Source organism: Vanellus vanellus, assembly GCF_965231255.1.
Source record: "Vanellus vanellus genome assembly, chromosome: 1".
Lineage (NCBI taxonomy): Eukaryota > Metazoa > Chordata > Aves > Charadriiformes > Charadriidae > Vanellus > Vanellus vanellus.
This window is the reverse complement of record NC_138905.1, coordinates 214,463,604-214,488,225: the sequence shown is the minus strand read 5'-3', so window position 1 is coordinate 214,488,225 and position 24,622 is coordinate 214,463,604. Positions and strand designations below refer to the sequence as shown.

General features: G+C 41.8%; 2 protein-coding genes across 2 annotated transcripts in view; one reads left to right on the top strand and one right to left on the bottom strand.

Annotated features, from left to right (window-relative positions):
* Nucleotides 1-1,143: 1,143 nt before the first annotated feature.
* DDIAS (DNA damage induced apoptosis suppressor) lies at nt 1,144-8,018 on the bottom strand (the record flags this gene model as incomplete). The annotated part of the gene is made up of 4 exons (XM_082486067.1): nt 1,144-3,940; nt 5,752-5,869; nt 7,028-7,189; nt 7,906-8,018. 4 exons carry the CDS (start codon nt 8,016-8,018, stop codon nt 1,400-1,402), a joined length of 2,934 nt encoding a protein of 977 aa, XP_082342193.1. The 3' UTR covers nt 1,144-1,399.
* A 3,210-nt stretch (nt 8,019-11,228) lies between these two features.
* PRCP (prolylcarboxypeptidase) overlaps nt 11,229-24,622 on the top strand; it is a 33,203-nt gene continuing 19,809 nt past the window's right edge. The window contains exon 1 of the mRNA XM_082484153.1: nt 11,229-11,309. The gene's annotated coding sequence lies outside the window, so the exon portion shown is untranslated. The remainder of the gene's footprint in view (nt 11,310-24,622) is intronic.

The following is a 24,622-nucleotide window of genomic DNA, read 5'->3' as shown; positions in this document are numbered from 1 at the left end:
TTAAGGAGATGCGTTAGAAATGAAGTGAGGCCTCAAACATAGAAATGTAGTACTTGTCTGTCTTGTGTCGCAGACTGAACCCAGTCAACTCTCCTTGTCACCAGTCACAATGTAAATAGCGCATATTCATTCTATGCCTCCAAAAAAAAATCACAGCAGATAATTTTTGTCGCACTTCTGCTTCTACAAGTCAGCATTTTCAGGCTGATTCAGATTCCCACATCCTTCTGCAAGACCCAACCTACAAGCTTGCAGCAGCAGCTCCATGATTTCTCTATGCAATGATCCTAAATCCCCCGGGTGGGGGCTATGGAAGACCCCAAGGCAAGGAAGAGGAAAGACACTGCCAGGAATCTGCTGCTAGCCGTCTTTAACTTGAATAAAAGCCTACACAAAACCTGCGAGCTGCTACCAGCCTCTCAGGATCACAGAATGGTCAGGGTTGGAAGGGACCTCTGGAGACCAGGTCCAGAGCAGGGTCACCTACAGCAAGTTACACAGGACGCCATCCAGGCGGGTTTGGAATGTCTCCAGAGAAGAAGGCTCCACAACCTCTCTGGGCAGCCTGTGCCAGTGCTCTGCCATCCTCAAAGTGAAGAAGTTTCTCCTCATGTTTAGATGGAACTTCCTATGTTCAAGTTGGTGCCTGTTACCCCTTGTCCTATCACTGGGCACCACTGAAAAAAAATGGTTCCCATCCTCCTGGCACCCTCCCTTTAAGTATTTACATGCATTGATAAGATCCCCCCAGTTGTCTTTTCTCCAGACTAGAAAGACCCAAGTCCCTCAGCCTTTCCTCCTAAGAAAAATGTTCCAGTCCCCTTATCATCTGTGTAGCCCTTTGCTGGACCCTCTCCAGCAGTTCCCTGTCCTTCTTGAACTGGGGAGCCCAGAACTGGACACAGGATGGTCCTCTCCACCCAACTCAACTCTGTCATAGGATCCCAAGTGGGCACAAATAGAAGGCTCCCATATGGTATTTGAAATTCTTTGATGAAAACGTGGCCCTTTTCCACAGAGAGTCACCAGCTAAGGATCTGGAGTGGACACAGACTTCAGGGCTCTTCTTGTGATGAAAAGACAACATTGAATGTTAAAACACTTCACCTACATGTATTTGGTAAAGTGAGATCTATTAAATACTCACACATTTACAGAAGTTTTTATTGCACGTTTTAGAGTTAATTTACAATAAAATATAGTAACTGCAAATTCTGCTTTCCCCTATCCCTGTGGTACAAAGATCTGTTAATAAACATAACTCATCTTAGGAAGACATATGCCAATAGGTGTATAAACAATTTAATTATTAAATAGCTCTTTTCCTCTATTGGCTCCTTCCCAAAAGTCTTAAAAATAATTAAAAAGAACACAGCACAGAAATACCTTTTTTTTTTTTTTAGTATTTTTCCTTATTGGAAAAAGGGGTCTGTGCTTGAAAGAACAACTCGGGAGACCAGCCAGTTGCCCCTTCCAACACATCCCCTGAATAATTTGCACTTGAGAGGAGATTCTTGCCTTCTGAAGGGGAACAAGTTTCCAGGATCGTATCATTTAAAAACAAGGCCTTGGTGACACCTGCAGGAGTTGTTAGAATCCTGGTTGTATTCCCAGGGTTTAATCTCTCCATTCGGAAGCAAACATCATCTTCACTCTTCTCCTCCCTTTCAGAAATAGGGTTCCTACCAGTGTGCTCACAGGTCGATTGCAAGTCAGTAGCCCAGCTAACTGTTTTTAAGTTTAAAGATGCAGTTGGCTTCATTCTTTTGTTAGCAGACAGAGGGATCCACGCCTCAAAGTCAGCAGGCAGGTGGCTGTTAAGGAACTGCTGTGAAACACGGCTATTTCTTTCTTTGCCTTCCTTGTTACTCGGCCTTTCGCGTTTCACTAACCTGCCAGTAAGCTGCTGCAGCAGAGTGTTTTGAAAGGACGACCTGGATCGCTTGCATTTGGAATGGATTTTAGTGGGATTTTTAGGGGTGAAGACAGTGACGAAAGAGCTTCTTTCCCCAACGGGCCACCACTTCTGGAGAGGTTTCGTCATAGGAGTTGACTGCGAATAAGGAATGAACTCTTGAGCACTAACTGAATTGCATTCTGAATCACAAAAGGAGTAAGTTACTGGTGTACTGTGCTTACTGAAAGCAGGAGAGGACCTATGTAGGGATGAGCTTGGTTTTGAACTGTTACAGGGAGCATCTCCAGGATAAAGCACCGATTCAGGAGCTGTGACCTTTTCTGTCAAAGTATCTTCCTCTATTAAAGAATTACATGATTTATTTAAAAATTCTACAGGTTGTGCTACCTCTCTTACAGTTGCATCAAACAGATCAGCAGAAGCATTGTAGCTGCCTTCAGAGAACATATTGTTCCACAGCATCTCTCTCCTCTTAACACTTTTGAAGGTATTTTCTGACAGTTCTGTCAATGGTTTTAGTTCTCTTTTACATATCCTTCTTGCATTGTTGGGAGTTGCTGGCGCAGAGTCCCATGCCCCTGTGAATTTAAGATCTGTTCTTTGGCTTGGTGTAGAAGAGTTTTCTTTATTTTTACAACCAGCTACACAGCTGTCATGTACAGAATGCACACAGGTAGCTGCCTTGCTCCTTTTTAAACAGGAGGTTTCTCCATGTTCAGCACTACGCTGCAGACGAATAAAAGACCAAGCTGACTTTGAAATGTCAATATTTGCTTCTTTGGACTGCACGTATCTGCTCTTGGAAACAGAAGGCTCTGATGGCAAGGACTGTGACAGAATAGGTAGATGAGGTATAAAGCAAGATGCTCCACATTCCTTGTCAGTTGAAGATAAAACACTAGAGGCAGACTCACATTGTGATACTTCACCACTTGGAGGATTTGCATTTGACTGAAGACAAGCAAACGATATGTTCTCCCAACTATCATTCTCTGCTGGTGGCAAGAACCTCCCCAAGACGTTCGCTTCGAGCAAATCACCAGCTACCAGGGTTTGCCCGGGATATGCTTTGTTAAGCTTTATACCCAACTTGTTACTTTCAAGAAAGGCATGTTTGCCTGATTCAAGGCTGGGTGAGGTTACAACACTCTTGCCATCTTCTATTCTGGCTAAAAATTCATTTAGGCTTTCTGAGAATGGCAGCTCATCCCAAAGCACAGAGTCCATCTGAGGCACTCCAGCTACATTTATGTGATGAGAAGCTGAGGTATCTCTCTTGTAAAAAAGGGAGCTGTGGGATTTTTCTGGGTAAGTACAATTTCTACTTTTAGTCTTTGGGTAAATGCTTTTTACCCCAAATTCCAAGGGATGTTGTAACAACCTGGAACTGTTTCCATGTGAACACTCAGTCTTCGAAGAGGATATTCGCTCTAATTTATCAGTTGCAGAGACACTGTCAGTCTGACTAGGCTGTGAACTAAATTCATTACCCTCCTCTTTATTCCCTGCCTTCACAGAAGAGCTGCAAAACCGCGAATCCCAAAGAGTCTGTTTGTTGAGGCTTACACTGCACAATTCTGCAGAGACAGGCCTCCCCTCTTGTTCATGCTGCTCACTCACCAACTTTCCCACTTCCAGAGTGGGAAAGTCCTCTGCTGTTACCCAAGCAACAGATGAAGTCAGGCTGAAGGACTGCTGCCAGAACCCTAAAAAACTTTCTCTGCCACTAGACTGAACAGAACAGGAGTTTCTGCTCAGGCTAGACAGGCTGCTGAGCTCACAGTCAGGTTCATCTATCAGAGCTGAAGATGCATCAAGTAAGTATGAGCTGTTATTACAGCTCCTGAATTTTGCTGACTGCAGGAGCCGATGGAAGTAGCTGATAACAGTAAAGCCAGTAACAGCAGCGTTTGGCAGGAAGATCTGGCAAGCTGTAAGGGTTTTTGTACTTCTATTAATTCTGGAACAGTTTTGCAAGATGCTGCTGGCAGCAGAATGTCCTCCATGCTCTCTTGCACAACCCTAGGGGGAAAAGAAAAAAAAAAAACCAACTTAGTGCAATGCTTTATTTTGTAATAGAAAAAAAAAATAAAAATCAATGCATGTCTTTTAAGTCAGGCTTAAATTTAGGTCTCACTTTTTGTCAGGAATTGCATGGAAGAGAATACAAAACAGTCTGTCACACAAAGCAGTACTCCCTGGGAAATAAGCACTGGCAAGGGCTATAAAGGGCATCACAGTGAGAGGTTCTTTGCTTGTTGCAATTATGCAGAGTTTTGGAGCCGGAAAAACAACTAAGAATTCTAAGGACGGACTTCACAGAGAATTTCTTCCTCCCTTTAGGGCACTAGGTGCTTCCGGGCTTCCTCCAGTGCAGTTCTGTGCAAATGGCTAACTGCCTAAGGCCAATGCTTTTCTTTTATCTCGGAGGCACCAGGCAGTACTTGAAGCAAAGCACTCTGGTAGCAGATACCTGACTTGGCAGCTCAGCTGCCTAAGCCAGCATGATATTTTCTATGCACTACCTCTGTGAAAGGGAAATAAGCTACAACCTTCATCTTTTCAGATGTATTTTGGAGAGCAGTGTTTCAAGGGAGCTTCGGTTGCAATTATTTATAGAACCTGCTCCTCTCTATAAAGAAATTACAGGCGAAAAATTACATTAAAAGCACAGGGAATTATCTAATGTTTTGAGAAGTGGACAAAAACTTTTTTGCCTCCCCCTCAAGGTCAGAGGAGCCAAAAAGCAAATATAGCTGTCTTTAAATTCGACCACCCTCCTACTCCCCGAGCCTCTGCAAAAGTTGAGGCTGAAGGCTGTTAGCCAAGGAAAACACCCCCTAGGTAAGTCTTAAAAAAGTATGTTATGTTGATTCTGAGTTTTATCTGGGAGAGTGCAACTGTACACAACTGAACAACTGAACACAACTATACAGAAATGTCTACAGCCAAAGGCCGAAGTAATGGTCTTCCAATGTGTGTTCAGTCCTTGTACATACAGGAGCAGCCACAAGGCTGTTAATACGTAGGATTACTTATATTTGTAAAGGCATCAGACCTAGAGACCTGGTAAATGGTTCCAGTTAAGTAAAGTTAATCCATAAAGTCCTCCAACTTCCATTACTTAAGATGCTGTGCATTAGGAAAGTCTCAGCTCAGATACAAACCTCATGGTACCTGTGTGAGAGGAAAAACACCTGCCAGGTGGGACTTAGTTCACAGATTTCATAATATGAATGACTCACACAAGCACCACTTGAAGAGAACTTATACTGTTTCTATGGAAATATTACTAAGAACTAATATTTCAAAGTCTGTTAAACAAATAAAAGAGCCACAGATGCACATATTGAACAGCTGTACTTTATCAACATTTTTAAACACACTCTTAAATCCAGAAATATCAAAATGCTGCAAGGGCATGTGTTTCTCCTTACATTTCAGGCACCAGGAAACTATGCAGCATGGGAAAGGCAGGGCACTGCTTGAAAAGACAGTCTGTTTCTTGCTTGAACTGTACATGGTTCTTCACAGACTCCAAGCTGTTACCGCTACACACAGGAGCTGGCACTGCTTAGGCTCTCTGAAAAGCAACCCTGACAAGCTGTCAAGCTGACTACTGCCATTCAAGGTGACTTTTGGATGTGACTCATAAAATAACACAGGAGTCTGGGGTAAGAGAAGCAGAATCCTTCCCATGTCCTAGCCCTAAATTTTCTCAAATTCCCAAAAGATGGTGTACATGATGCTTTGATAACTCAGTCTATGCCCCCAAGTGGCTAAAAGCTAATGAAAAAACTCATTATAAGAGAGTAATGTGCATTAGAAGTTACCTTCACTCCAAATATAAATCTTTTTCCAATGAAACAGGTTTCCACTGCTTGAACTAACACTCCTGGAGATGTATCTATGTTTGTTTCTCCTGAGAGCTGATTGAGGTCTTGAATACACCTTGAGTAAAAACATATAGAAGTATTGCACCAACAGAGGAAGCATTACATAGCATTTTAGCTATAGTATAGGTAGGACACATGCTAAAGAGAAGATACTGTGGTAGCTTAAACTAAACACAGAACGAAAACAGGAAACCATGAACCTATACATTCAATTATTTACTTCACTTAATTTGTTAGTGAAATAGAAGTAAACCAAACAAGCACTTTGAATAGGTTTAATATATACACAACTCTTGGGTGTTCCCTTTGTGGCTGTGATTTTTTTATCAACACAATGACTGTATAATGCTGTCAATACGTTGCTATTGCTTACACAGCCTTTCTGCCTGCACCTTTACAGCAACAGCAGCATCCATATTAAGACATGCAAATAACTTTTTCGTAACTAACAGTAGTACAGCAGTCTAGCGTAGAAAGCCTACCATGAGAACGTTACTAATGCTGCTAATATGGGATTTAAAAAGTGTTTATCTTTAACCCAGTGATAACACAAGGCATTGGAAAATAACAGGATAGAGAAACAACCAGTGAATGTATCTGAATATCCCATCCTAGCAGTTTCCCATATCAGAAAGTCTGAAGCTTATAATGTAGGTGGTCAGCCTCTGAGGACTAACAGGCTTTCTTAGAAATCGCTCCTTGCTACTGGAAGATCTGGTCATATTGAAGATCAATCATAAGGTGCACACTTTTTTTTTTTTTTTAAATCCAAACTGTTAAAGAAAAAACAATGGAGGCTCTATCTTTACCTTAAGACTTTTTTAAAATCTTGAGGAAAAATTATGTCTAAATCTCTGGAAAAGCCAACTTACTTAGTAATCTGCCATTAGGCAAAGAAAATTCAATAATCTCAAATAAAGGAAGAAGGACGCAAGGAAGAAGCCCAACCAACCAAATTGTGAAGCTCACTTAGCAGGTGGTAGCTGCCTTCTACATAAGAGATCCTCTGCTTGTCTATTGAAGTAATCCATCTCAAAATTTCAAGATTTCAGAAAGAACCCAAACTTCAGCATTTCCTCAAGGTGATGGGTACCATGGGAATGCTGGAAGGGAGCACTTTAGCACTTGTCTCCCCACCATCCAAGCTCATCTCAATTTTTTTAGGCTGAAGAAAAAGCAGCAGTTATATAGTTAGAAACAATCCATTCCTTACCTCTGCAGATTTTCTGCGGTGACCCCAAAGAATGGATCTAAGCAACTTCCAAACACGGTAATGTCAAACAAATCATTAGTGTCAGCAATCTTTAGGGACAATCTATATCTGTAGCTTGCATCTTTAGCTTCACCTGTGCAGCCGCATTTTAGACAGTTAAACCTGACAAGACAATAAAAGGATAAAAAAGATTGAATACATGAACTTCTATTAATTACTGCTGAGGTAAGAACTTATCTGCAGCTGTAAGAACTACTACTAAATAAAAAAATCATCAGGAAACAGCACCATTATCTTTTACTTCAGCAGTTGAAACAACAATACTCTTGCTTTGCAAAGTCAGCTCCTTCCATTTAGTGCTGACATTCATTGATTTACTCTTCTTCTATGTATCATAGATTTCGCATAACAGTGGGATTTAAAAGGAAAGCCCATACGTTTCTGAACACAGAGTGAGTGGAAGTGTCATACAGGACTACCTGAGGCACTGTACATATAAAATGAGAAGAAATAAAAAAACCGAAAGACTTGATTTGGAGGGGCTTTCAACAAATTCCTTCCAACTTAGGAACAGCACTGAAGAATTGGACTGCAGGGGGTGCGCTTGGAAGCTATTAACACACATTATTTATTCTCCTAAACTGTCTTTTGATATCACATGGCACTGAACACAATAGAACTGATGATCCCTAACGATCTACAAGGTGCCACTGGAATACAAAGAGATCTAAATAGTGATAAGTATCGTAAATATCTGAAATCAGCACTTATTTCTACAATGCCTGGATTTTCACCAATTTAACTTGCGTTCAAGCTCGCAGAGATTCCCAAGGCCTCTAACAGTTACAGTTAATGATTATCGCCAGAAAAGGACATACCTCCTAGAATCCAGTATCAGTCTAGAAAAGCATTTTTGACAGGCAGGATAGATGAAGCAGGAGTTCTGGACAGAAATTACAGAGGCAGCCAAGAGTCGTCTCACACTAGTCATGTGCTCACAGCATCACCTGAAACAAGTAAAGCAAAATGGTTCAAAGAGTTCTCATTTTATGAGATGTTAATACTAACTGCTTTTAGTTGGGTTGTTTGAACATTTTGAAAGGTGGCCCTCAGGAAACGATGATCTCTGTTCGAAAATGGTAGCCCAATTGAAGCAACATCTTTTATTACCCTTAAATAACCCTTTAAAAAAAAAAAAAGATATCTAATAAGAAGCAAGTGTTCATGCTATGTGCACACCAGTGCAGATAAAACATGCAAATTTCCACTAGTATTTAGGGAATCTTTATTAGAACTACACTTGAGCACAGCACTGCAGCAAATCCGTTTCTAATTTTTTTTCCTTAATTTGGAATGAAGTCACAACATGGAGTTAAAAACTGAAATGATTCTACACTTGTAATTCTGCAAATGCCTTCAATACCAATGACTGTGAAAGGAGAGGATGCCCAGAAAATCTCAAAAGGGCTTGCAGCTGCAACTATATTCATGCCCTTTAAGCCAAAAAGACAGCTCTACAGTATTTCCACTGGTTTTGACAAACAGGACCTATAGAATGGACAAATAAATGATGAAATAAATATTTCAATAATTTATTTTTATTCAGTATTACTTTCCTGCAGAATTATCTTGCCTTTATTATCACTATACTGTCTGAAATATAAATTTTTAGGAAACTCCCCCTATTTTAGAAACTTAACTTTTTTCTCAGCAGATGCTAAAAACATATAGACAAAAATATTCTAAAATACTTCAAATTACAGAGTTCCAACTTAAATGACCAAAATGTTCTCTACAGCTGAATTAAAGGACACCTTAAAAATCCTTCTTTGCAAAAGCACTTTTGTCACAGTTATCGCTAAACATACATCTCTTTTTAATATAAGCTACACAATAAACTCAGAACAGGAAGTTAATTTAACTTCTTCATCCCAAAACTCAGAGAGGCAGAAGGCCAAGGAGGTAAAGGAGACTCAAGTATGGTTTTTATATGTTAAAAGCCATTCAATAATCAACAATGATTCTTTTGCTCCTATTTTGCCATAAACTAGTTCAAGTCTCAGACTATCCCCTTGCCCATTCTCAGCATTCTGGAAGAAACAAGATCTGTAACGTGACTACTAGAAAAACGTGAGTGACAAAATTCATTACTCTGAGCAGTTTGGAGGCAAGAAAAATAATCAGATATCCAAATATTCCCTATGGCAGAAAGGCCAGAAAAGGTAAAAGCTTTACTGGAGGGACAAACAAAATGAAAAATCTCTCTTCAGAACATGTATTAACAGGGACTCATTTGACCCAGAACATTAAATGGCGCATGCCTTCAATTGTTGAAATAATTGAACTATTTTACTTTAGTTGCAGTATAAGATATAAGTAAATAGTGCAAGTAAAACATACCAATATACAGAAAAGAAGCAATAAAAGTAAGTCTGACTCTGTTATTGCCCAAGAAGGTAGACTTGAAGAAACCAGCAGGTGCTTCACATTCCAACCGGTTCTCAACTCAGAACTATATAAACATATATACTGTTATATGGAGTTTTTAATGAAATAAAAACAGACAACTCACCACACACACACTGGAAAACACAGCAAATACTTCAGGTATTCCATTGGAATATGGGAGATAAAGCATCGCATGTAGGTATTCACACAAGTCCTGGTAATGATGTACTTTAGAAGGTAGTAAAAGGTAGAGTCTCTCACTGAGCAAGAGCAAAGAGCTGTAAAAAAGTTACAAGGCCTCGTGAAACAGGACACCCGGTATAAACAACGCATGTCTCGCTAATGAATATACCCTTGAAAAAGAACAGAAGGCTGATAACAAGGGAACATCCCTCCGCAGGAGGCGCTAAAAACCTGCCGAGAATGAGACAACTGCTAAAAACAACAAACATCTGCAGTAACTGGGGGAAAGGTAAAGGCGGCACTGGGCGATCGCGACCACCGACTCAGTTAGACACTGAACAGAATTGGCCCCCCCCCCCCCCCCCCCCGTACTTGGAGCATGCACGCGTCAATTAAAGGGCATTGTAGCTTTAAATGATAGCGAGAGACTGTATTAACCAATAGATATTGTTAAGATAAGGTACTAACCAATAATTATAATTAAGGGTGTGTACTTCTATGTTTTGAACAGTAGAAATATTTCGAGGAGTTTGTAGACCAGCGCGCTAGCTTTGTGGGTTACCACCTAGTACCCATCTCTGCAGAAATGATATAAATAAATACCTCTGCTCTGTGTGTATATTGGGGTCTTGCACACCGGGTAAACGACCCCTCTTTGGGACAACAGCGAGAGCTCCTTTTAGAGGTAACTCAAGATCTACACCTGTATTTCTCTTTGGTAGAAACAGTACTTATTAGCTGTACATACGTTAAAAAAAAAAAGAAAAGCACAGTACTAATAGATCGATCTGGTTTACCTTTTTTTTTTTTTTTAAAAGCAAAACAAATCGCATCTCTGGACCCACACAGGGCCCTGCAGGTGCCCCCCGCCACCAGCCTCCACAGAGCGCTGCCTTTCAACAGCCCTGAAGCCTCACCCACCAGTACCTGGTGCCCTCTAGCGGGTTCGTTGACTTAAAATCTCCCTAAGAAAAAAACAAAACACACAAGAAGAGTTGTAACGGGTCTCACTCTGCAACTTTTACCCCTTAACGAGCTGCCTCCTCCGTGACCAAAGCGACTCTCCGTCTCTCGGCAGCAGAGACGCCGCTGAGGCGCTGTCACCCGGGCAAGGGAACGGGCAGCTGGCACCACCACCTCCCTCGGAGCCCTCAGGCCCGCACGGGAAGGAAACGCGGAAGAGTGGTTACCGCGGCCGTAACGCCCCGACCCCGGGGAAGCGCCACCCGGAACGGCCCCAACTCTGAGGAGAGCCTGGAAAACGGAAATGCGCGTTGGTGGGGACCACCGCTGAGGGCGGGGACGAGGCGGCGCCTACCCAATCGCGACGCAGCCAGCACACCGGCCCGCCCCACTTATCCAATAAGAAAGTGGGGATGCCAGCCTCCTTCTCACAGTGCGCACGCGTGCTACCGTCCCCTTCCACTGGGTCCCGCCGCCCGCCGCTCCCCTTGGGGCAGCCGGCTGGGGGAGCGGGGCCGGTATAAAACGGCGGGGCGGCGGGCGGCCCACGCTCCTCTTAGCTATGCCGCGGCTCCTCCTGCTCCTTCTCCTGCTGTTCGGCGCGCCCGGCGTCCTGCCCGCCCCCCGCCGTCGCCGGGCCGCCGCGCCGCCAACCGCCCCCTACCTCACGCGCTACCTCAGGCAGCAGGTAGGAGCCCGCCGCGGCCCCGCGGAGCGGCCCCTGCCTTCCCTCACACCGCGACTCTGTCGCTCCGCTTCATGAAGAGGCGGGTCATAGAGGGGCGGTCGCCTGTCCCCTCTGGTGCGATCGCCAGCGCGGTGGTGGTCGAGGTGGGGCGAGCGCGGTGGTGGGCGAGGTGGCCAGTAGTGGAGGGAGGGGATTCTGCCCCTCCGCTCTGGTGAGACCCCACCTGCAGAGCTGCGTCCAGATCGGGGGTAACCAACGTAATAAGGATATGGACCTGTTGGAGCGGGTCCTGAGGAGGCCACGAAGATGATCGGCGGGCTGGAGCACCTCTGCTGTGAGGACAGGCTGAGAGAGTTGGGGCTGTTCACCTTGGAGAAGGCTCCAGGGAGACCTTATAGCCCCTTCCAGTACCTAAAGGGGCTACAGGAGAGCTGGGGAGGGACTCTTGATCAGGGAGTGTAGTGATAGGATGAGGGTAACGGTTTTAAACTGAAAGAGGGGAGAATTAGATTAGATATGAGGCAGAAGCTCTTTACTGTGAGGGTGGTGAGGCACTGGCCCAGGTTGCCCAGAGAAGCTGTGGCTGCCCCATCCCTGGAGGTGGTCAAGGCCAGGCTGGATGGGGCTTTGAGCAACCTGGTCTAGTGGGAGGTGTCCCTGCCCATGGGAGGGGGGTTGGAGCTAGATGGTCTTTACAGTCTCTTCCAACTAATCATTTTATGATTTGAAATCTGTCCCTGCTGATGCGTTGTAGGGCTCGCTGGGGCAGTTTCTGTTGCTTAGAGGCTTTTCCGCAGCACAGCTGCAGGCAGGGAGTTTCCGTGCGGATTCAGGGGGCATTTTCTTCTATCACATGCCTCCTTTAGCCACAAACTGGACAGGACTGCTTTTTTTTAGGTTTTCAAGATGTTGCAATACTCAGGCCCTTTGGTAAAATGTTCTGGGTTTTGATTATTCCAATTAAGTTGCAACTATTTAAAGTGACAAGTAGTCTGGTCTGCTGTATCTGTACACCATATCCTGGCACCAAAGTTTGTATCCAAAACATACTGCACAGCATGTTGGCAGAGAGGGGCCGGGGACCTCAGTTGTACCCTGATGGTATTTCCAAATAGCAGTTGTGTGATTGTTTGTTTTAAATATGGAACAGATTTCTGTTACTAACCTGAGCATTGTTTTCCTGTCTACTCCAACAATTCTTTTCCAGTTTGTTGGCATAATCCATAGCATGTGGGCAGAACAGAGGGCTCCATAATGTTGGCTGCAAGTGCTGGTGTGGTCCTCTTGCAGAAAACTTGAAACCTTGCTTGTTTATAGATTTTTGCAAAAACAGTCAATAGTTCCTTTGTATATGTCAGGGGATGTCTGCATCTTCGCCTGTGCTGTACCTGCTTTTTGTAGGGGAGGTAATGGTTCCCCTTACTGGGAGGTGTAGTAAGGGGAGAGAACATTTTTCTAGTATTCTCTTGGTTTAATGAGAATCAGGCTTGTTGCCTGCATCTGAATTTCATGCCCTGGACTACATAGGAAGTGGTGGGAAGGAGAAGATGTTTAATTCACAAGCATCTCAGGCGACATGTGGATTGAACATCTCCTGTTTCAACTTTGTAGAAGGTGAACTTACGATGGAATGAGCAAAATGGGAAGATAACGCTTTCAGAGAGAACAAACATGAAGAAAATGGATAACCCTTGTAAGATTATCCTGAATAGCTATGGAATAATTTTAGAGTCAAGGTCTCTGTCATTAGAGGTGTGAGAGGTGGGTTGGGAACAATTTTAGTGAGAAACCCATCCATTGAGATTATATTCTTCTGCAGATGGAGTTACTGATTTGGTAGCACTCCTCTTCCAGCAGTCTCCCTGCATAAATCCTGTGTTTTGAAAGCATCTTTGTCTAATGCTTTTCAGTCACTCAGGTAGTGATTTGAGTCCCTCCATTAACTCCTCTAATAGCCCTGAAGCATATTTTGGTAACATGCTGTAGGTACCTTCTGCAATGTGTGGTCAGTGTTGGCCAGGATATCAATCCTGTGGTAGTGTTGTAACTCTAAGTGTGACACCTAATTGTTTTGGCACATCAGTGGTTGCGCATTGCTGTCATAGTATCAGTGATACTAATTCTGTGCCATGGTCTGAACCACCCTTTGTCACTGTGCTGTTACACCTCTGTCCTTATCCCTTCTCTGGGTTGTGGTGTCACCTGGTTGTTCTCAGCTATCAGCAGAGACAGTCCGTGTGCCCTCAAGTTACCAGCGAAGTGGCCGAGCCGCTGTGTACCGAAGATCTGTGGATTTTGGGAGATGAGGGAAGATAGATGTTGAGAAAAGGGTGGGAAGAGCCCCCATGACATCCAGTTGTACAGCTGATGCCACATCTTGCTCCCTTCAGTCTCTTCCATGTTTTCTTCCCCTCATACTTCAACCAAAATCATACTGGTTGATAGTGGCTGCTACAGGAAAGTGGTCCTAATCACAAGCCTTGAAATCTTTGTTTACCTTGTCCAAAGACTTACTAGTATTGCTGAATGTGGTGGGAGATGTGTGTATATTCATGTTTTGTTGGTTTTTTTTTTTTTGTATTCATCAAAGACTTGAATGCTGCTGCCTGGCACTTGAAACATGTAGGGTTAGTATAAGAGGTCTAATCACATGGAGGGTGTAAGTCTGCTCTTTATCAGTAGTGTAGCATGCAGAACTGATAGGCAAACTCTTCAGCCCTTATGAAACGTGCTGAGTACTGCTGTCTGGGAATTTGTGATTATATTATGATTCTGTAGTGGAACATAAATACCATCATTAACATATTAAATAGGGGTGGTGATACTTTGCTACCTCTCAGGGTTGTTGAAGTTTAATTATTGACATTATAGTTGCTTATGATGTGAATCATCTGCTTCTGTTCCGTGCTGCTGAGTCCTTCTTACCTAAAGTTCCTGTTTTGATTCTTGTTTATCCCTTTGATGGTTTTCAACATCAGTTAAAATTATTTATATGAAATCATGCAATATCCAAGTGACTTTATAACATGGCAAAATATTACACTGTCACAAAGGAAACATTTCTTATACCTACTTCTATAAAAAAATCTTATTGAATAGTCCTCAAGTATGTAATACTTCCACAAAAGAAAACTTTGAAAAGTCTAAATATTTCTAGCATGAATTCTGTTGCTTAAAAATACCCCTTGAGCACTGTGAACAATTCATTAGTGTTGCACATTAGAAAAGTGAATTTCAGAAGCTGAGAATTTTCATGTGGAATTAAAATATCTAAGTGGAGCCTCTTGGCATGAAGGCCTATAGACCTGTAGCATTGGGTTTAGTGTCGGCCCTTACTATGAAACAACGATATTTAAGTCTGCTTTCATGAAAATGGGGAAGTAACAGGGCCAGAGTTCAGCTCAATGCTCATTTACATTGAACTTCCTCCTGTTTACCATTTTAAGTGTCAGACATCCCTGGCAACGGGGCTAAAGTCTGGAGTATTGAGAAATAAGTCAAGCAATCACAGAATGGTCAGGGTTGGAAGGGACCTTTGGAGATCATCTAGCCCAACCCCCTGCCAAAGCAGGTTCACCCAGAGCAGGGTGCACAGGAAGGCATCCAGGCAGGTTTTGAATGGCTCCAGAGTGGGAGACTCCATCACCTCTCTGGGCAGCCTGTGCCAGTGCTCTGCCACCCTCAAAGTAAAGTTTTTCCTCATGTTGAGATGGAATTTCCTGTGTTTCAGTTTGTGCCTGCTGCCCCTTGTCCACTGAAAAGAGTCTGGCCCCATTGTCTTGACACCCACCCTGTAGATATTTGTAAGCATTGTTCAGATCCCCTCTCAGTCTTCTCTTTTCCAGGCTAAACAGACACGGGTTTCTCAGCCTTTCCTTGTAAGAGAGGTGCTCCATTCCCTTGATCATCTTTGTAGCTCTCTGCTGGACTCTCTCCAGTAGTTCCTCATCTTTCTTGAACTGGGGAGCCCAGAACTGGACACTGTACTCCAGATGTGGCCTCACCAGGGCAGAGTAGAGGGGGAGGGTGACCTCCTTTGATCTGCTGGCCATGTTCTTTTTAGTGCACCCCAGGAGACCATCGGCTCTCTTGGCCACAAGGGCACATTGCTGGTTCATGGTGAACTTCTTGTCCACCAGGATTCCCAGGTCCTTCTCTGCAGAGCTGTTTTCCAGCAGCTCAACCTCTAACCTTTACTGGTGCATGGGGTTATTTGTCCCTAGAGGAATAACCTGTGCCTGTGTCAGTGTGACTAGGATCTTAGCTTGCATACTGGCCTCTGTATGTTCCCAACAACTCTTATTATTTTGGCTTGGGGGGTGGGAGATTTTTTTTTTTATTTTTCTCCCCACCATAAATAATTGATGCCTGTCGGCCCTCTACTCCTCCAATGCAGAAATGAAATTACCCCAGTGTATAGGGACCTCATGCTGACCTAGAGTAGTAGATGGCCCTTGAAGGAGAAACTCTGCCATCACCCACATCTTTACATAAACAAATGTATCTATATTGGGGAAGTTGGTCTCCTTTTCAGCTCTTCTGATGTATGAGCATGGCTTTTGTAAGTGAGCCTGTTCTTGCTTCTGCTTTGGTAACTTGCTTGCTGAAAGGTTACTTGTGGCCTGTGTGTTAAATTAATCCATTCAAAACTGAACTTCACAGAGAAAATGCGTGGGATATATAGAGCTGCAGGAAGGCCACCACTACCTGAGTGGCTTTTGTGTAGGCAACTGTGTCAGTGATCACTATTCAAATTCATTGGAAAGCCTCCATGAGGTATCCAAGAACTCTCTACTTCTCTTTGCCCAAGCGGGAATAACCTTATAGAATAGTGGGGAGGCTTTGGAGTCAGGCAGCTTTTCTGACCTTGGGGGAACCTTATCTTGCCCCTCTGTATCCCTGTCTTCAATACATGTACCAGCATTACAGAAACCATAGCCTGAGAACTTGTGGTACTTTTAAGTGCAGTACTGTTGAGAGGATGATGACTTAAATTTCCTGATATTTGAAGGATTCTCAATGATAAACACATCCACTATCTTTTTCAGAAGAGAGTGGATGTGCTCTCTTCAGTCTGATAATTAATGGCTGTGAGAGACTTAATGTGCTGGTGGACCCCTCACCCCAATCACCCTTTGTGCACATCACTTGCTTTGTGAACTGCTATGAATTGGCCTAAGAACCAATGTAACAAGTACAAATTAACTTATGTTCCACAAGTTACTGAGCCTGGTCCTTCAATCAGATCGTCTTTTGAACTAATACATGTCAATTATGTCACCCTTTCCAGAAGATGGGTTCTGATTCTATTCAATAACTTCTTAGATTTCATACCTACGTCAGTATTTCATAGCTTAGTGAGTTCATATGCAGGTCTTTGTGCTCTGAAACATATCTGCACTTTTATTGTGTGTACATAAAAGGAAGCTATGTTGAAGCTTCAAAGTTTCAAAAGTACTGCAATTTGATCTTTTCTGCCTATATCAGGTGTCTTTAATCCCCTATTTTGTGTTACAGGGTGAAGTTCTGAGACATAGAAAATGAAAGCCTTGATTAAAAGTGCAGAAATTAGAATCCAAGTTTCAAGCCAGAAAAGAGAATTTGAGGACCACAAAAGAGAAGTGAAGTTATATTTTTCAGGCATGGTTCTTTCTGTTTTACAGGAAGGACCAATTTAGAGGAAGCCGATGAATCTCAGAGTTTTCCTGCTCTAACTGAAAATGTACTACAGCAAAAAAAAAAAAAAACAAACAAAACAATTTAACTTCAATCTAAGGTCATTGCATGAATAAGCAGGGTAAAGAGAAGTGAGGTGAAGAGATTGGATTACCTTTTTGATGACAAAGCTGTCTTAATTTCTCATTTAAAGATGATAAATTTGGATTAGATGATGATGATAAGATGGTAGTTTGGATTAATCCAAACTAGGGGTATGGTTTTGCTCTTAAATATTTGTTGTACTCACAAGAAGGAAGCTAACAGTTATGGAACAAGATACCTTTAATCCAATTCATCATTTTCCAGTTTTTGAAATTTACATTGTTGTATGTAAATGAGTATCACTAAATATAAATACAACAGTACTGTATAAACTATTTTAATACTAATGAAGTAATTCTCATCCATGGGTCTAAAACTCATGTTTAAGATACTAAGACAGCTTGAGATTAGCACTTTAAATTCTGGTTAGCAATTTTTTCAGCATCTTACTGTGACTCAGGTTGGTGCCTTGGAATAGTAACAGATGTTGGGAATGGTTACGATGGGTTTGTTTTTCTTGTCTGGCACTATAATACAATAGCACTTTTAACTTCTGGTGAAGGAAAAAACAAAGTGCTTTTTACGGAGCCCCTTGGTACCAATTAAAAGTTATGTCAGTGGTTAGAGAAGAAGTGATGCTGATGTTTGTCTCAGAGGTGAATTACTTGGAATATGTTTTACTCATCAAGTAATACAGGAGTACTTGGCAGCTCTTACGCTGTGATTTCATAGCATGATTTAAAATGGGACCTGTAAGCTATAAACCAGGTCCATAAGCCGAAACAATAGCTCTTATTCAGTGGACAGGAAAACAGGGAAGTAGTTGTTAAAGCTTGTCAGTGAATTTTTATTTTTATGCACTACTTATCTGTGGGTCACAATGCAGACATCAGCTTCTCAAATTAGGCAGGAAACACTTAATTTCCTCACAGCCTGCAGTCTTTTCCTTCAAGTGAGCAGTTAATACTAGAGACTACAAAAAGCATCAATGATCACTACGCTGTCTGAGAATAAGCATCTTTTTCTCTCACTAGCTTTAATCATTAAAAGCTTTAATAGGCCACTGAAAGATTTCTGATAGACTGTCTTGATTAAAGACAGTCTAAAGGACTAAATAATAAACAAAACTTCATATGGCTGAAGTAGCAAGCTGTTTACAAGCCAGATGTGCGTGAGATAAATCCTGTTAACTTCGTTGAAGTTATTTTGATGTGTACCAATTGCCCATGAGCTTCTAGCAGTTGAGCCAACATTTTGGCTCTGAATTTCTTGCTTTTTTTGGGGGGGGGGGGGGGAGGAGGGGCTAGGTGGGAGATAGGGAGGGAAATTAAGTTCAAAGTGGTATTTGATGTTAATGCCTTCTCAAAGCTATTGGAAGAAATCAATACAGGAGATCAAGACCAGCCAACAGCATAAGTTGTCATAGACTGTGCAGATAACCTATAACAAGTGCTAAACTGGTGAGCAACTAGAGGTCACACTTGCTTATTTAATTTTAAATCTTAAAAAAAAACCTGAAGAAATACCTTAATTTTCTTTATTTCATACATTCTGGAATATAAAAATTTTACATCTAAAGCAGTGGAACTTGTAAGAAATGTAATGGGGAAAACCAGGCTGTACTCAGTCATCTTCCATATACTTGCAAAATGGTTCATTTCTTTGTTTTCCAGGCATGTGAATTCAGAGATTTAAATATGGACAGAAGAATGTGAATTGCATTTCTTTTCAGCTCAGGAGATACTGTCCTTCTTGCCTGTGGTGTAGTGGGATAATTTTTTATTTTCAGGTTTTAGTTGCTGTCTCCTATGCTTTACTGGAGGCACACTAGGGCAGAACTATTTTCTAATATTCAGCACTGTTGTAGCGCTACTACCAAGTGGCGTTATTACTGTCAGTTGTGCTGGGGTTGTTGCTGTTCTCTAAATGCATGCAGTGAGCAAAGAACAAAACTTCTGATCCTTTTGGGCTGTTGTTTCTACAAATTGACAAAACAGCTTTTTCCATTATTCACTCCTACAGCAACGATACAAAGTTTATGTACAAGCTTACTGTTGTGTCAGGCTTAAAGTGAGAGTGATTAGGTGAAGATTATCTGGAAAAGGTGTTTATAGCATAAGATCCAAGAAGTGCCTCTTTCCAGAAGAGGAGAGGGTTCACTGAAAGGCCTGCCTGCATGGGATATGAGTATGCAGGGAGCTATGAAACAATGCACTAGCTTCTCCCTCAGACTGCTGATGTGGACATACTTGGTGATGCTTCTACTTTCATTCCTAATTAATTTATTATTCTTCAAAAGTGAGTAAGTTTTCTTGTATTGTGAAGCAAAAAACCTTTCTAAAAGCATCCACAAAAGCACTTAGTGTGGAAAAAAAACCTAGTCAGAGGTAGGCTTAGATGGTAGTTTCCGTGCAGGAACTTCCTTTCAAGACAACAGGAACAGAAAGTGATGGGCATCAGACCCTCTGACTTCAGCAGGGCTTGGACAGAGGCCAGACTGAACTAGAGAAAGTGGGTGAAAGCAAAACTAGCATTAACAAAACATTTAATTTATGCCTCAAAGCAGCAGCTTGCTTTTTCTTACTGCCTGACTCCCTGAAAACCAAGTCTTCCACAAAAGCTGTTCAGAACCACATGCTGCTCTGGAAGCGCTGCCTTTTCTGTGGTGTTTCCTATACAGTGATAAATGGCTGGCCACCTACAAGTGTACAGTTTTCAGTCCTTTAAGTCACTGCTACCAATGTAGAGTTCCCTCGACTCCAAAGCAGGAGCTCCTGTCCTACAAGATGATGGTGAATGGCTTTTAGCAATGTCTGTGGAGTTGTTCAGTCTGTTCTGAACAGGATAGTCCATAACAAAATGTTCTTGCCTATTTTTAAGTGGAAAAAGGAAAATAAAAACAGAAATTGAAAAACCTTCTTGGATAAAAATCTGAGAGCCTCTATTTAGATGAGAAAACTATTGCTTTGCTATGAGAAGAAAAGCATCTGTGGTCCAGCTCAATTCTGGGTGTTAAACTGGTACAAAGACCCATTGTTTATCTGTATGTTTGCTAGACCTTTTCAGCCACTGAAAAACTTTTGTAATCGTTTGTGACAAGAGACCTGGATGCTTCTGTTGTGAAGTAGAGCAATCTGTAGAAAAACTTTGAGTGCAGGGAGCAATGGATGTTAGTTCCCTGAATGTTGTTGGTCTCCCTATCATCCCATCTACTAATGTCTTGGAGCTCTGCAAGCAAACAGTTCTTCAATGTTCAGATATGTTGCAAGCTTTCAAGAGCAGTTGCTATGTGGTATTTTTGCTATTGCGCAAGGGCTGTATGACTAATTGCTGCTTTGATGCTTTGTTTTCTGAAATTGCCTTCCCCACTTCCCTCTTAGATGGTAATCAGAATTGGTAGCTATTAAATAAATGATCCACAGTGGAATGTGTAAAATCCCTAGCACTTGACCTTATATAGGTATTCAGTGCCTTCTAATGGTGTTGCCATTTTGCTTGTGCTTTAACCAACTAGAATAGTATCTGGGTGGATGACAGGATGGTTTTCACTTTGTTTCTCCCAACACCCACCCCCCACCCCAACCCCCCAGCTCCCCATGGGTCCCCTGTTTTGTGTGGGATTAGCTGGAGAAAGTAAAATACAGGTAATAGCAGTTGAACTAAGGCTGGGAGAATAATAAAACTGAGTAAATTTCCTTGTAGCTCTGAAAAATCTGGGAAGTAAAATGATTGCAACTTCAGTTGAACCTTTAAAAATATTTGGCGAGTTAGAAAGTTCTAGCCCTTTTGGGGGGAGGGTTAGAGGTATTTTAAATATTCAATTTGAGCAAATCAAAATATATTCTTGAATGTGAAATGCTTTCCTTCCCCACGTCCTTGTTTTTGAAAAGGCTGAGTAAGCCTTTCAAATGAAGACATTTTTGATCAGGGAAGATCAAACTTATTTTGTAAAGTATTTTGTTTAAACAATTAGTCCTATTCAAAGCTTTAGGACACTCTCAGCAAAACTGGAGTATTTTTATACTGCTTAATCTGTGACATGTTGGAGGCTCATGTAAAACTTTTTCCCTCTGAAGTTAATCCTCCGAATGTGATGGATTTGTAATTCAATCTGGAAGGCAGATGGAAAAAATTGCAGGCCTTTGCCTGTTACAGTTCTGTGAGACCTTTCACAAGGATAACTTTGGTTTTGCTGGTATAGTGCGTCTTCTTCGTGCTTACTTTTGCCTTATGAAATAATGCCCTTTGGGTAATGTAGCTTTGACCTGTTTGTTCCCTAATCCTTGCCCCATCCCTTGTCCTGTGGAAGATTTTCACCAGGATAATAATGCCTTGAATGGAAACATCAATGGTGTGAACATTTGGTGGGTTTTTACCAGAGTAGTTTGTTATAAATTTGTGTAGTTGATTGACTGTCAGCAGCACAAGCCTCTCTGTTGCTTGGAGAAGAACAATGGGGTGGCAGGGGAATGGAGAATGTGGTTAAGGAGCACCAGCAGTAAAGCTGATTGAAGTCATTCCTGCCATCTCCTGCTTTGGTCACCCATTTTTTCCCTTGTGCTGGAGTTTTGCCACTCTGGTCCAGGGTGGCAAATTTTGGGAGGGCCTATGGGACCTCTCAAACTGTCTTTCCAACTGGAGGAGTTGTAGTGAGGAGTTGCATCCTCACAGTGACTGGTGGAGGATTTTACACTTCAGTAGTTAAAGTCTAAATGTACTTCATCTTTACATGGTAAGGAGAATCTGGAGTTTCAGTTGCGATACAACTACTAATGGTTTGTGGAAGTTGAAACCAATTTGTTTGTGTTCTTGTTAGTGGCTTAGGTTTCAAACATAACAATAACCTTTCATCATATACTGTTTGGGAATTGTTTGTTTCTAGCAAGGGCTGACCTGAGTAGCCTACTACTTTCCTACAGTATATCCTGTAGCTGTTTAAATGTTCTTTGGTCTCTTTTAAGTGTCTTGTCCAAACTGTGTGACTCAGGGCACGAGTAGTATTCCTGTCTGAGGCTTTCCTTGTCAGTGCTTTTTAATCACGTAAGTGATAAATGAGTGCTAAAAGCAGACTTCCTTAAACAGTTGCAACCTCCCAAGAGCAGGTGACAAGGTTTCTGCAGCATAAAAAGTTTCAGTAAAATACACAAAGCATGATTCTAGTCAAAGGCCACTGTGTTCACAAGGTCATAGTGGCAAGGGAAGAGGTCCCTCCGTTACAAGGATCCTAAGTCTGCATTTGTTTTGTGGAGCATGTTTGGCTGAAAGCTAACTCCAACCAAGGAAAAACTGGTAACGGCTATTCTAGGCCATCACTAGTAGGATGGAAGCTGGAATAGGCCAACAGCATGCATATTGTTATGTCTGTATGTTTTGTTAAATGTGACAGATTAATGAAGTAAATAAAATCCAATGAACAAAACCTCTGAATTTTGGGCAGTGTGAACGATTATGTCAAGTCAATCTCTTCCAGTTTTCTTATTTAGATGTAGGCCTTTCAAGTTTGTGGGTTAATGTAAACTGCACTGTCTTGCATCAGGCTACATCTCTGTGCTCTTCCACAGAGTGTCAGATTATTATGAATTATTCATTTCAACAGACTGGTGCTAATCTTCAATCTCTGCCAGCCCTTGCGTAAGTATCAGCCTAGAAAGCAAGGAAACATAAAACAAAGCTAACCTTGATTTTTTTTTTTTTTTTTTTTTTTTTTAAAAATTGAGAGAATCTTACCAGTGGTCTGAGATGAAGCAGACTGGCAGACTATGGTACACAGAAACGTGCAATAGGAGAAAAAAAGCAATGAGAATAGTGTCAGGGAGGGAGGCTTTTTTAAAAAATTATTTTTATTTACCTTTCATTTCTGATTCTGTCTGCCCTGCTATGAAGACATAAATAATGTGTCAGTATATATTTTTAGTGGTGCTCTACTGTTGTAATGGTTTTTATTAGCTTGAATATTTAATTATATATAGTAGTACTTGTAACAAAATTTGGAGCCCCTTGAATATGATGCTGTACAAAGATGGCAATGCAGTCCCTGCCCTCAAGAACTTGCAAGTTAAATGGAAGAAGCAAAGATTTTTTTTTAAGAGGAAATAAAACTAATCAGGCCAGCTAACTGGACTGGACTCCCACAGCCTGTCAGGAGTAAAACCAGGAATAAAAACACATTGGTGAAATCCCAAAGAGGCTAGTGCCCTCACTGCTGTTCACACAGGAGGATATCCTCAGACTATCCTGTATCTTCCTGTCTTCAGGAAATAACTCAGACAGGATGAGCACTCAAAACAACTCCATGAACCTTGGTTATGCCTCTTAAAATCCCATGGCTTCTCACTAGTAAAACAACTGGCTTGATTTCAAATGGAATATCCAAGATTGGGAAAATAAAGCTGTTGCCTAGAGGATTGAAATTTGAGGCGTGACAGAAAGGCTTTCAGACGCTTGCAATCTTGCCAGAAACTCAAAAGCATAAAACAATCAGGTGCTGATTTACCACCTTGAATGACATTAAATGCTTTTGTTTAGAAGCTACTCTGTGAATTATAGTCTTTTTTGGATAAAGGCTTGGGTTTGCTGTCCTGTCTCTGTAGTCACTAATGACCTTAAGATGCTGCCGAGAAGGAAGTGGGTTTTAGCCCATGTGTCCTGTTTTGTCTTTGTACTTTGCACAGTGCCATAGTTCCTGAATGCTTCCAGGAGTATATTAAGCAAACTAACATCTGTACAATAATTAACATCTGTTGTGCCTTTTTTGTTTCCTCCCCAGGGGAGATGTGTGGCAGAATGGCTTGTTTTATTTTAAATGGACTTCAAAACAACAAAAAAGCACATTTTAAAAAAAACACCCCAAGATAAGTCATCTTTCAGAGCTCAACAGAAGCACATGATACGTGTGCACATATAAGGTAAAGTCAAAGAAACGTGCTGTGTATTTTGAGCAGAAGGTGGTGAAGTGGGTTTTGGCCCTTCCTTCTACTTTGTTCAGTGGACCAGTCTGGGGAAAGCTCCTTGTCCTGAGCTGATGAGCTCCACTTCACTGTAAAAAAGTTTCTCTGAACTACAGGATCAAAGCTGCTGACTCAATCCTTCAGTCTAGAGCTCTCAGCAGCCTCTTGGTCACAACAGTTTGTGCTGCCTACTGCTGTTTTTAATCAAACTCAGTGAATGCAGTTCTCAGAAGCTGTGGCCACGCTTTGGGAAGTGGCTGCAGCCTTCTGTCTGGAGCTGGCTGCCTCTGGAGCAATCTGTTGCGTGTATGCATGCATCTTCCCCAAGAGCTTTGTGAGTCTTCTGACTCAAAAGATGTGCAGGAAAATACAAGGTGTTTCCTTTTTTTTTTTTTTTTTTTTTTGTTTTCAACCACACAAAATTCATGAAGTGGTGTGTTTTTTTGTTTTTTTTTTTTTTGTACATGGAACTGAAATTTTGTTGCTTGCTTTCTTTGTCTTGCAGCTGTAGCTCTCCAAAGTATTCCCATCCTGCCTAATTCAGCTGACAAGTTTCCCTTAAACTTATTCATGACATTACTTTCTGTAGTCCTTTTTCTATTTTTA